The 14,245-nt window shown below is 40.4% G+C and overlaps 1 protein-coding gene across 1 annotated transcript in view; it reads right to left on the reverse strand.

The window, feature by feature from the left end:
- The window catches only part of mrpl39 (mitochondrial ribosomal protein L39), a 33,520-nt gene that overhangs the window by 2,122 nt on the left and 17,153 nt on the right, over positions 1–14,245 (reverse strand). The window contains exons 8-9 of the mRNA XM_084051550.1: positions 7,057–7,210; positions 4,228–4,275 (exon numbers count right to left, since the gene is read on the reverse strand). Coding sequence (XP_083907676.1) covers positions 4,228–4,275; positions 7,057–7,210 — 202 coding nt within the window. The remainder of the gene's footprint in view (positions 1–4,227; positions 4,276–7,056; positions 7,211–14,245) is intronic.

Genomic DNA, 14,245 nt, shown 5'->3' on the forward strand with positions numbered 1-14,245 from the left:
TTGGCTGCGGACCCCCCCCCCCCATCTCAAAAACATGTTGTGCAAAGGACCTCCAGAAGCAAACGTTTGAGTTAAAAATGTTTCCTTTATAAATATATTCACGATTTTTCAAAAAATGTGCAGATCTACAAGCTCTGCTCGAGCTTGTAGATCTGCTAGTTTTTTCGTAGCAAAAGTATAAAATATTAAGGTTAAAGTGGTTAAAATGATTGTGACGCTATATATTAACTAGCCCCCCCCCCCCCCCCCCCCCCCTCAGGAGGTAGAGCCATAGAGGTATAATATAACTAGAGGGCGGATTGCCCCGCCCCCAGCTATCATTTCAATGAACGTGCTCAGTGGCGTTTTGAAGCACCCGGAAGTAACAATTATTGAGTCGTTTTTGGACACACCATAGAGTTATGAGCATGCGCACTAGAGTCCTTTTTGCGTCCTACGGCAGCCCAGTGTGTCAAGAAATGAACGCAAGATATTTATTAAATACACTCGAGATTCATATTTATATGTAAATGCATATGCGTTTATGTATAATATGTTTACATATTTATATTTATATATATAAATATCTCTCAGTATGTTTTGCTCGTGCATGTATTTCTCCCCGCCTGCAGTTCCAGCTTTGGCCACCGGGGTGGCGGCTTCAAATGTTTCTCAGCAACTCTGGGGGCTTGGGTAGAGCGGTTCAATCCCGGGCTCCCCGTGGGTTAGTACAGAAGTGTCATTGAGCAACTACACTGAACCCTCTAACTGCTCCTAATGAGCAGGTTGGTGCCTTTGTATGGTTTCCTCTGCCGTTGTGTGTGCATGTGTGTGTGAATGTGTGTGTGAATGGGTGAAATGTAACGCACATTGTAAAGCACTTGCGATAAAAGGCGCTATATAAATGCATCCATTTACCATTTATCCCATTTAAACCGGGAACGCATCTGTGTAACCACTTAAAACCGTTATTTTTTATTTTGGCTATTCAAAAATAGCAGATATACAAGCACAGAGTGCCACGCATGAGCTCGTAGATCTGCTATTTTTTGAAAAAATCGTGGACAATTTTTACTTTGAATATATATATTTTTAAAGCGAACATTAACTCAAATCTTTGCTTCTGCTGGGGGTCCCTGGAACAAAATATTTTGAGATGGGGGTCCGCGGCCAAATACATATCATTTTGGGTGGTCCTTGACATGAAAAAAGATTGAGAACCACGGATATATATCAACATAGGTTTTTTTCTAGAAGGATTTAGAAGACATTTGTAGAATCCCCCAGAAGCAAAGATTTGGGTTACAAATGTTATTTGTGAATAGCCAAAGAAATCTAAAATGACACGGATGCGTTCCCGGTCTTAATGGGTTAATGTTGATCATTATCATAATAGCTAAGGACTGTTATTATAGTTATTGTTGCTGTCTGATATGGTCAAGGCAGATGGCCTCTCTCCTCCCTACAGTCTGCTGGAGGTTTCTTCACGTTAAAGGGGAGTTTTTCCCTTGCCACGGTTGCCAAATGCTTGCTCAGAAGGGAAACACATTGGCTCTCAGCTCTACATGTAAAAAACAAGTGTCTTGATTCGGCGCTATTCTTGAAATTGAACTAAAAAGTGTAACTGAATCATTTTTGGCACCTTTCGAATGGTCTTACTTTAAATAGGACAACCAGGGAAATAGAGTGACCTATGCTCTAGCAATAAGTAAAGTCAAGCCCCATTTTCATTTAGGTTCTCATTGTTCTATTGTAAGTAAACCGGAAACAACGTCTCACGCACACCTGGTCGGCTCAGAGACGGGCGCGTAGGCAGGGATCAAACGTAGAGAATAAAATAAATTGCACAGCGTCTGCACATGCACGACACTTTTATTTAAGCAATGTTTCGGTCACATCGACATTCCTCGGGCACGATGCCTGAAGAATGTCCCACGGGGGTCCCCACATGATTTTTGGGAGGTCCCCCAGATGACAGTGAAGTGACAATCTTTTAAGGACTTTTATAGACATCTTAAAAAGGACTTTTAAGATGTTTTTAACACCCCCCCCAAAAAAAAGAGCATTACTGTATCAACAGTAATCAACAAACTATACTATAAAATCTGGTCAAACATTGGCCAAATTGTCAAATTATAATAAAAGAATAAAAGAAAGAGACAAATATTGTGAAAATAGCCGATGTGGCGAGGCGTTGTGAGCTTGTAGATCTGCTATTTTATTTTTCACAATATTTATCTGTGGAACCGAAAATGTAACGCCTCAACTCCTACATCCCAAGTGCTTGACAAAATGGGGGGGTCCCCCGGTTCAAATATGATTATTTTGGGGGGGAGGGGGGGAGCGGCCTGAAAAGGTTGAAAACCACTGATCTAGACCACGATGTAAAAGCAGCAGTGCCTATTAATGGATGTGCATCTTATTACCCCACCCTGCGTGACGAGAGGACCAGTAAAAACAGACACTTTGCCTTGATGGCTCATCCAAAATTAACTGCTAGCCTAGTTTAGAAACATGTGACGGATGTACGCGTTTCCCTCTTTGAGCTTTAGCCGCGTGGAGCCAACAAGGACGGACTTAAAGACGGCCTTTCATCAGTTTTTCGGAGTGAAACGGTCCAGACAAGCAGATCCCGATGAACCCATTTAGACCGGGAACGCATCCGTGTCATTTTAGATTTGAGCTATAACCATTGTTTTTATACTTTGGGCTATTCAGAAATAGCAGATCTACAAGCTCATAGCTCATATGAGCTTGTAGATCTGCTATTTTTGGGAATATCTTGAACATTTTGTGCAAATCTTTGAATATCTATATTTTTTAAGCGAACATTTGTAACGCAAATCTTTGCTTCTGTTGATTCTACAAATGTCTTCTATATCCTATTTTTTTTGCTATAATCAGTGGTTCTCAAACTTCTTCCATGTCAAGGACCCCCCAAAATGATATGTATTTGGCCGTGGACCCCCATCTCAAAATATGTTGGTCCACGGACCCCCCAGAAGCAAAGATTTGAGTTAAAAATGTACGCTTTAAAATATATATATATATTCAAAGATTTGCACAAATGTTCAGGATTTTTGAATAGCCAACGTGTAAATTAACGGTTAAAAGTGGTTACACAGATGCGTTCCCGCTTTGAAGGGGTTAAAAATACCACTTTCTTTGATGCAGAGTTAGCGGCTCGTGCTTTGATAGGACCGTTCAGAAAACTGTGGTTTGTCCTCAGAGCTCTGTTGACAGCGTTTTTCTCTCGACTGCATCATCGTCGTCACACACACACACACACACACACACACACGCACACACACACACACACAGGCTCTGTGCTGCCGGGGTGGCGACATAACAAAAGCAGAACTTGTCATCTTATCTCTAGAGGTCGGTGGCTCGCCATCAGGGCAGGTTAAGCGGTCCAACATTTCAGATGCCCCTTAACACTTCGCCCAGATGGCCTCACTGTGGGGAGCTATGGTGTGTGTGTGCGTGTGTGTGTGTGTGTGTGTGTGTACTTGTACTACTATACTTGCCAGGGCCAAATGTACCCACACGTATAGTGGAATTTGAAAAAAATAAGATATTGTGAGGACAATTTTGTTGTATAGTTAACTCACTGAGTGCCAGAATTATTTCTGGCTATGTTGTCCCAGTGCTAGAGATTTTTTCAAAGTAAATAAAAAGTGCTTGGGAAGCGAGATACAGCCTTTTTTCAGTTATAAGTTAAACAAGGAGTGGATGGAGCAGCAAATCTTCAGATAATGATATCTTGGGTTCTGGACATTGAAAAAAAAACATGTGAAACACGTGATTGGCACGTTGCACCATAGCGGTAAAACACATGAAACATCTGAATAGCACTCAATGAGTTAAAAGGATTTTTTTTTACAGTTAAGCTTACAATTAGGAACAGATTCAGGTTGGGGTGAGGATAAGACATTTAGAGGTTAGGTTTAAGGGTTGGGTTTGGAGTTATGCCTGATTTAGACTTGCACTGAAAATAGCCTCGCTTGAAGATCAGCTATTTAGATTGGGCTTCAAGATTCGGGTAAAAAAAATCTCCAAAGATGTTCAAAATTGCAGCTATTTTTGGCTTTAGGATTAGGGTTAAAAATCTCAATGTAATTAAAAAAAATAAATAATGCATTTATGAAATTGTCAGCCTAAATTGTTGATATCCTCACAAGTATAGCAATACAAACGTGTGTGTGTGTGTGTGTGTGTGTGTGTGTGTGTGTGTGCGTGCCTTACCAGCTTCGCTGCCCTGGGTCGTAGTTTCTTCCACACTGTGTGGTGAGCCTATACGAGGACACAGAATGGGACAACGTGACTGTCAGTCCCCCCGCTCATGTCTCTATCTGCATTGCCTTCAATAAATTATAGACACATACTCAAGCACACGCAATGACTTATTTAGAAGACAGCGGTCAATACAGCCCCCGCTGGACACTATACAGGAGAGAAGGTTTGTGACCCGTTAAGCCACATTTATACTTTGTCACAAGAAGGTGTTGATCTGCCAAAATTATCGTTTTTTTTGTTGGCGTGTGACGGGGTCATAAAAAGAACGATTGAGCCCGAGACTGATTTAGGATGCTGTCACACACAGTCACTGTCGGGTAGAGACCTTGTGAGTCCAAAACTGTTACTTTTTAGGAAATGGAAGAAAATGACCTGTGTTCCAATGGATCCAATGTAGTTATGATTTAGTCACACACTCTTGTTAATGCTTTTCATTGGTTCAATATAGGCCTGTCCCCGACTAAGGATTTCTATAGTCGACTCTGATCGACCAAATGTTGCCTGTAGTCGACTAATAGGCTCTATGCACAGCAGCCCTATTATCACTTCCTTCCCAGGTGTTACCAATGATACTAATGAAGGCTCTGTTCCATTTAGTGTAGCACAGTGGTTTCCACGACCCCCATAACTCTGAGAGTGTACAAATGGAACCAAATGGACCCTTACGTGTCCATTTGGTTCCATTTGTACACTCTCAGAGTTACACAACTGTAAGGGGCCATTTGGAAGCCCATGAGGGTACCCCAACTGTAGACCCACTGGTGTAACAGAGTGTTTCCAGTGGGCCAACATGCACAATATCAGCACCCTGACTCTGGTTGACGACAAAAAAAGAAGAAAATATTATTTTTTGTTGTTGCATGATTCCACTGAGATTGGCAGTTGAATCAGTCTGATTCGACTGCCAATCTCTCAGTCGAATCATGCTAAAAAGATGTTATGCAACAGAGGAACATTCCATGTGGGCTGTAGCGGTGCTTGATGTCTGATTTACCATACTTGTTGGTTCCGCCCAATAAATCATGATGCTTATCCTATTTTTTCAAACTATTAGTTAATTAATATAACAAATTAGGCCAATCTCAGTCGAATAATGCAAAAGAAAAAAAATATTTTTTAATATGATATTGGCAGAGATTGGCAGTCGACTCTCAGACTCCCTCGATCGATTAGTCGACTATTCGACTAATCGAGGTCAGGCCTAGTTCAATATATATAAAAACCCACAGACAAACTGAACCACTTTTAACTTTGACATAATTGTTTCCCCCAAAATAGCAGATCTACAAGCTCGCAGATCGGCTATTTTAGCTATTTTTACAAAAAAAAACATAAAAAGGTTGAAATATGGGGATATGAGGTTTCTGCGTGACAGCGACGATATGCATCTCAAGTGGAGTAGCCAAACGCATGTGAAGTCCTCTGTCTAACACATCAATTACCCATGTTGTCTTGTGGATTGTGGACAGTGCCGATTTGTCAGTGCGTTAGTTCATTCGACTGACATTGGAGCAGTTGGCCTATACAGTACTGAAGGAAAACTGCACGCGAAACGTGCGCCAAGTGGCGTCAAGCACACGCTTCAGGGATTAAAGCAAACACACATCTCGTGACTGAAACGTCCAGAATCTGTGATTTCGTCAAACAGCGAGAAAGGAGTCCTCCACAATAGTGCTGCGTTTCCGAAACAATAAGCACGATACAGTATTGTGGACTTCTAAATCTATGTCTTGCTGATGTTATTGCAGATGCAGATTGAGGCTTTAACTTTTGCTTTTATGAAATATGCAAGACCATTAGGGTTTTATGGAAGATGCTTCTGAACATCATTTTACAATTGAAGCAATAGAACATGTATTAACGCATTCACTTCCACAGGTTTTCTAAAACAGGCTGCAGCCTCTGCCAGCATTTATAATGATTTTCTTACCTTTTCAAGTAGTCACAGAATATTTATCTCCAGTATGATCGATCCTCTGATGGTTCAATGGCGTCAATGGCGGTGAATGGGTGGATTTGAAATGACGGAGATCTCCGGCGTCAATGGCAGTGTATGTGTTAAAAATGACAGGGATTCCACCAGAGCAGTTCAGTCTAGGCGCACCACCAGGACTAAATTGGTCAGCACCGAGACTAAACGTCAGGCTAAACAATAATGAGTGTCGGTGTTTAGTTTTCACTGTTGCTGTACTTAAAATATAGAATAAGTGTGATTCCACAGTTATTATATCGCTGTTAATATATATATATATGCCATATATATGAGGTATAACATTTTGTCCATATCATGCAGCGCCAGCAATTGCAGGCACATGTATCCCTCCTCCAGTAGCACCTAGATGTGTATTGGTTGATGCACGGTCAGTTGATATCCACACGTTGAAACTATCAATGCGCCGCAATGGGAAATTCCACGCGTCTCGTTTGCATAACATGCCCTTATATACTTCTGGACCGCATGATGAAAACGGCAGATCTACAAGCTCACAATGCGTCGCAAAATGTGAGCTTGTAGATCTGCCGTTTTCATCATGTGACTCCATCCATCCACGTCCTTGTATATTAAGCATGTTATGTTTTACTCATTTGTTTTTCGACTATTATATTGTTGTGGGGATATTTGAATCTTGTAACCACACACACACACACACACACACACACACACACACACACACACACACACACACACACACACACACACACACACACACACACACACACACACACACACACACACACACACACACACACACACACACACACTCTGTATTCATTCACCTGCAGCTGTAGAGGCAGGGAGAGGCCCTGGGCTCGGCGCTGGAGGCCCCAGGGCCCCGGCCCCAAGCTGTGCACGGCCGTCACCTCGTACTGGGAGCACAGGCCTGTCCTGGCCACCAGGGGGCCCCTGCTCAGCAGCACGTGGTCACCACATCTGTTGACGGGACACAGAGAGAGAGAGAGAGAGAGAGAGAGAGAGGGGGGAGATAGAAAGACACAGACAGAGACAGACAGGAGAGAAATAGAGGAGAGAGAGAGAGGTCGGGAGAGAGAAAGACACACAAACAGGAGCGAGAGAGACACACAGGGAGAGAGACACACAGAGAGCGAGAGACAGAGAGTGAGAGAGAGACACACACAGAGAGAGAGAGAAAGAGAGAGAAACACACACGGAGAGAGAGAGAGAGAGAGAGAGACAGAGAGAGGAGAGATAGAGAGGAGAGACAGAAAGAGAGGAGAGAGAGAGAGAGAGACAGACAGACAGAGACAGTAGAGAAAGAGGAGATAGAGAGAGAGGGAGTGAGTGACAGCGAGAGAGAGATAAAGAGAGTTTACACATTCATTTCTTCCTATTTAATTATACATGTTTTGTTTCGATTGTTTTGATCCACTTTTGCTTTGGCAATGTAAACGTGTGTTTTCTCATGCCAATAAAGCTCCTTTGAATATAACAGAGAGAGAGAAGATTCACTTCCTGTATGTGTGCCAGTAAATATGGGCATGTTTAATTAATGAGTGAAGGTTGGATAAACAAATTGTTTACATAATACACGCATTCTTTTTGTCTTCATGGCTTGGTGTAAAGCAGACATTTTGTATTATTATTGTTTGTCGGTTGGTATTTCTCATTTGTAAATGAAGACACATACAGTAGGAATTCATGTATGTCTGATACATTTTAAGTTTAACCCATTAAAATCAGGAAAACATCCGTGTAACTTTTGATTGGCTATTCAAAAATAGCAGATTTATTTTTGAATATTTTTGAAACATATAGAAGTGAACTACTGGTTTAAAAGGCATTAGTAGAATCGGCCTCAGGTCTTAATGGGTTAACAAGGATAGTTATATGACGCAATACACAGAAAATAGACAAGTAAAAAATTGCACACCATGTAAATGCAAGATACATACATTGCGAGAGAAAGTGGCAACCAGGTTTATGAAAACAAGCCCAAAAGAAGTGAGCACATGAGCACTTTAAACCTATATATGTCGGCAGTTTCGTTTCAAATAGCCGATCTACAAGCGTTGCGACACGTTGCGAGCTAGTAGATCTAGGGGAAAAACGATAAATATTTCGGAAACATTTTAACAACACATCTGGTCTGCAGACAATTACATATTAATCTGGGGGTCCTTGCCATGAAAAATGAAAAATGTTTGAGACTGGTCTAAATAACATTAGGAAGCAAGCCCCAATAAGCAACTACACTTTAGAAACAAGCCCAAAAAAATCACAACCCTCAACTACCAATATTTACAAGCAACTTTACAGAAAAACAAGCCCAAAGTCGCATTAAATAAGCAGACATGGCAACACTGCTTCTGTTCGATTGATGCCATCGACTGACCCAGATATGACGAACGTGCAGATGGACCGTGGTCATTTGTTTGTGTTTTTGTTACTTAGGCTTGTTTTTTCTTGACCACAATGTTAAAATGTAATTTAGATAGCATGTTATTTAGACAGATGCTAGGTCCATTGTTTGCCTGGTATCCTGTAATTTCAATGTACAGATTGTCATTTCGATAGTATATTGTTTAGACTGATGCTAGATTCTTGGTTTATTGAGGCACTACACTGTCTCTCTGCATTTTATGTATGTGTTTACCTTGCTTATAGTAAGTCACTCTGGATAAGAGCATCTGCTAAATGTAAATTGTATACGTTCAGTTTAATGGTTGATTGATTGAAAACAAATTAACAAGATTGATAACAGTACACGTAGTTCAGTCAAAAGTTACGCTACACAAAAAGCCCTGTAAATGCAGATTTGCCCGAAATGCCCCCTATACCCTGTCTAAATACCTCCATATCTGTCTAAATACCTCCAAAAAGTTAGTGACACCCACAGTCACGGAACTAGAGGGAGCGTAAACAACAATCTGGTACCACCCACCCATAAAACAAACATGGGCAAATTCTCCTTCTACAGCACGGCCACCAAGGTATGGAATAGTCTAACCCCATCCCTCAAAAAATGCAGTTCGCTGGGCTCATTTAAAACGGCCCTAAAAACTCATCTTTCTGGAGGCCATTTTTTATTTCTCATGCTTTTTTTTGTACATAGTGGTATTTCTTCTCTGTGTTTTTATGTTGATATTTGAACTGTTTGGTTGCTACTATATATGTCTATGAAATTAATTCCAGGACCCCAACGGAAACAAGTCCACAAGGACTTTTTTGGTCGGACCTTTTAGACAAAAGTATTATAAATGTAACTGTGTTGTTTTACATTCTTTTGCCAAATAAAAATGTCAATCAGTCCATTGTACTAAATTCATCAGTAAGACATACAACTACGTTCATTATATTACATAACAGTTGATCTCTCAAGACAGGCAGCACTGCATTAAACATGTAGTGTTGTTAATAGTAGGAATAAACACAGAGGCACCCGGGAGGAAGTGGACTGTGAAAGGGGAGGAGCCAAACCGAGTTCCTGTCGAATACACAAAAGAATGAGCTGGTGCCCCCAGAGGCAAAAAATAATAATACTTTCTTTTTTTACAGAATGGGTCCCCAGATTGCATTACAGTAAAAGCAGAGAAAATATATATTTACAGAGAAGGTAGGGGGCAGTTGTATTTTAGGGTCAGCCATGATTTTAGGTTAGTTTTAAGTGTGCATAGGACCTTTAACCCATTAAAACCGGGAAAGCATCTATGTCATTTTAGATTTAGATCTACAGTACAAGCGAACTTGCACATCTGCTATTTTTGAACATTACTGAAAAATCTGGAAAGTGTGAGAACTACTGATATAGAAGGCATTTGTAGAATCGGCCTCAGGTCTTAATAGGCTCTATGCACAGCAGCCATATTGGGAATGAATTGGGCCCCTTTCTTCCTTCACAGGTGTTACCAATAATACTAATGAAGGCTCTGTTCCATTCTGGTCAAACATTGCATGTTGGCTCACTGGGAACACTAGTGGGTCTCAAAGTGTGGTCCAGGGACCCTCATGGTACCTTGAGGGCGTGTAACTCTGAGATTGTACAAATGGAACCAAATGGACCCTCCCGGGTCCATTTGGTTCCATTTGTACACTCTCAGAGTTATGGGGGTCCTTGAAATCAAAAAGGTTTGAGAACCACTGTGCTACACTAAATGGAACAGAGCCTTCATTAGTATCATTGGTAACACCTGTGAAGGAAGCAAGGAAGGGGCCCAATTTCTGTCCAATATGGCTGCTGTGCATAGAGCCTATTGGTTATTGTCTGTTGGAAGGGAATTCCACATTGTGGTGGCAGCATAGTAGAATGCATTTCTGCCCATGATTAAGCTGAATTTAGGGGGGGACAAGGTCAGAGGAGCTCCCTCTGGTGTTGTGCCCGTGGGCATCTCTGACTCTAGTGAAGTAGTTAGACAGGTACATCGGCATATATCTTATCTTAAAAAACAGGCTTTGACCTTGGTCTTCCTTGGTGCCTTGGTGAGACAGGCACGCAGGGCTCTCAGTGACCATTCAATGAACCTGCCAGGTTCATTGAATGGTCGCTGAAAGCATTGAGTGTGCACGTAGCAGCAGGTTCACCCTGCTGCTACATGCACAGGTACAGTGTCAACAGCTGCCACTGGATAGAGCACTAATGTACTCGATGCCTGAAACCATCCTCGCTGCCAGACTTATTTCTGGCTGCGTGCACCCACTGCCAGCGATTTTTCCATTTTCTTAGCTTTTGAAGTAGTCACAGAATATTTATCTCCAGTCTCGGCCAAAAATACATAGTAAAAAAAAAAGTACACAGGTTTTTAAGTAATAAGTTAACCAAGAAGTGAATGGAGCAGCAAATCTTCGGATCACGGTATCATGTTTTCTTTTAATTCACTTTTTTAAGTCAGTGGCAGTATTGGTACGGTAATCGGAAAAAAATATGTTTTTTACGTCAGTGGCAGTGAATGAGTTAACTCATTCATGAGTTAATGAGTTAACTCATTCACTGCCACTGACGTAAAAAACATATTTAAAAAAATATATATGTTTTTTACGTCAGTGGCAGTGAATGAGTTAACTCATTCACTGCCACTGACGTAAAAAACATATTTTTTTCCTATATCAACACGGGATATTTCACTTTCAAATAAAATAAACAAAAAATCCCGGCCCCTCATGCATTAAAATGTCCTTCTAATGCGTGAGGGGGAAATGATTTTTCCATTCCTTTTTTCATTCATTTTTATACATTCTTGTTTATTTTATTAGAAAGTGAAATATCCCTTTAAGCCCTATTTTATATTAAGTCACACAGTCATATCTTGCAAAAATAGTGAAAATTGCAGATCCACAACACGTTGTGAGTTTGTAGATCTGCTCTTTTCACTATATTTTAAAGTTTGATCATTTTCATTATGACAGGCCCAGTATAAAACTTTCACACACCTGAATTAAAAGTTTAAAAGCAGGTGCATACAGTAGGTGAAACGGTGAACAAGCAACGTTTGCTGATATTTATTCAGCAAAAGCAACGTTTCGGTCACACACACACACCCTTTCTCAGGCAGCCTCAGGCATGCCTGAGAAAGGTTGTGTGAGACCAAACATTGCTTGCGGAAAAAATATCCTTCCTCTACCATCTTTTATTGTTGATTATGCCCAAAACAGGGGTGGATTATTTTATAATATTATCGATTAATGACAGTGGTGTAAAGTACATTTACTCAAGTACTGTACTTTAGTACAATTTTGAGTAATTTTTACTTTACTGGAGTATTTCCAATTTTCAATACTTTTACTCCACTACATCTCAGAGGCAAATATTGTTATTTTACTCAACTGGAATTATTTGAAAACTTTAGTTACTAGTTACTTTGCAAATATAAATGATTATATTATAAAACGTACATTAACCACTTTAGCCCTATTTATAGGCTTTTTGAAAATAGCAGATCTACAAGCTCACAACACGTCGCGTTGTGAGCTTGTAGATCTGCTATTTCCAAACATTTTTGGTACTTTAAGTATATTTTGATGCTAATACTTTCGTACTTTTACTCAAGTAATATTTTGAACACAGGCCTTTTACTTGTAAAAGAGTATTTTTATATTGTGGTACTGCTACTTTTACTTAAAGGACGACTTCACCGATTTTCAACCTATCTTCATATAATTGGTCCTCACTGATACTCATGATAAAATGGTACCATTTTTTTCTACTTGGTCAGTGTCTCAGAGGAGGGCTGTGGACAGTTCAGAAACCCGTCTACCAGTGACATCATCGTTACTGCATGATTTTTTTTCCCAACAAGATTTCACATTTTTTATTTCGATTTTTATTAACACGAGAATAATGGCTTCTTTTATTGCATTGCAACTTTCCAGGAATAGAAAGCCTGCAGTTTCTATTAGCTTGGATTCCCCATTGATGATGTCACTGGTAGACGGGACTCTGAACTGTCCACAGCCCTCCTCTGAGACACAGACCGAGTAGAGAAAAATGGTACCATTTTATCATGAGTATTAGTGAGGACCAATTATATGAAGATAGGTTGAAAATCGGTGAAGTCGTCCTTTAAGGTAACTATCTGAGTACTTCTTCCACCAATGATTAATGATAATAAAAAAAATATATATATATATATATAATTGTTTTTTTTGTCGGCTCAACGCAGACTAGAAGACTGAGCTTCTCTTTTCTTCAGTGAGAAAGTCCTTCACGGTGCCACGTTTTGTACCGTTTCCAGGGACAACTCTCTGGTGACTGCTGCTCAAACTGTCAGAGAGCCTGTGGGTGTTTGTCCTGGACGGTCGGCTGTCCTTAGCCGTCCTTCAGGGCACACACACACTGCAGCCATCACTCAATCCTCTACATCGAGTGGTATCCCAATTTTTTTAGCTCAAGACCCAAAAGAGAAATTTGCCCAGGACCCCAAACTAGTGACAATAGCAGATCTATAAGCAGCTTGTAGATCTGCTATGTTCACTTATTCATATATTTTTTTATTTTAGTATAATTTTATTCATAAAATACTTGAAAAATGTTGGAATTTCTTTTTAATTGATGAAAGGTTGTGATTTATTCGTTTAAACTTGTTTCAATGTGTTGAAATATTAAAAAAAAAAATTAATGTATGTAACAGAGATATTTACTTGCGACCCATAAAAATAGGTCCGTGACCCAAGGATGGGTCCCGAACCAGTGTTTTGGAAACAGTGCTTTACACTGCACACCCAATCTGGGAACCCATCGCCAAATAAAAAGGAAAAACAGCGCCCTCTGCTGTTTTTTACTCTTTCACTTGGCTCTGAAGTGAGCTAAATGGAGCACCCGTGCGCAAGGAAACAAGGGTTTTTGGTCTGCCCTCATCGCTCCACTTCCGGTGGTGCGCTTATGTTTTCATTCCCACTAACAATATTTCTACACGGAATACTAACACCACTTCTCCCAGAGAACATGGATCATTTTGGTTATAAGCCCACTTGTTTCTATGATGAAAGAGCAAGATAAAATGTGAATATCTTTCCGTGGTTTTGTCTGCTCCGAGGACGCTATTGTTAAATGAGTTTCGGTTTGTTTTCAGTGGGAAGCGAGGGCAGACAGTAAATCCCGGCCACTACATTTGATTGGGTAAAGCGCGGCCTGCTTCCTGATCTGAAGGCACGTCCACTTGTAGGCCAGTTTTGTGCAACATGTTAAACATTTTGGACTACCTGCAAATAGTCGCTTTGGTGACATGTCTATTTGGACACACACACACACACACACACACACACACACACACACGCGCGCACGCACGCACACGCACACACCCAGAAAAAAGTAACTACGTACTGTACATTTACTCAAGAACTGTACTTAAGTAATTTTTTTTGTATTTTTACTTTACTGGAGTATTTCCAATTTTCAACACTTTTACTTCTACTCCAATACGTCTCAGAGGCAAATATTGTACTTTTACTCCACTACAATTATTTGAAAACTTTAGTTACTACTTGCAGATATACATTATTATATTATAAAACATA

The sequence above is a fragment of the Gymnoscopelus microlampas genome, assembly GCF_963454915.1.
Source record: "Gymnoscopelus microlampas genome assembly, chromosome: 24".
NCBI lineage: Eukaryota > Metazoa > Chordata > Actinopteri > Myctophiformes > Myctophidae > Gymnoscopelus > Gymnoscopelus microlampas.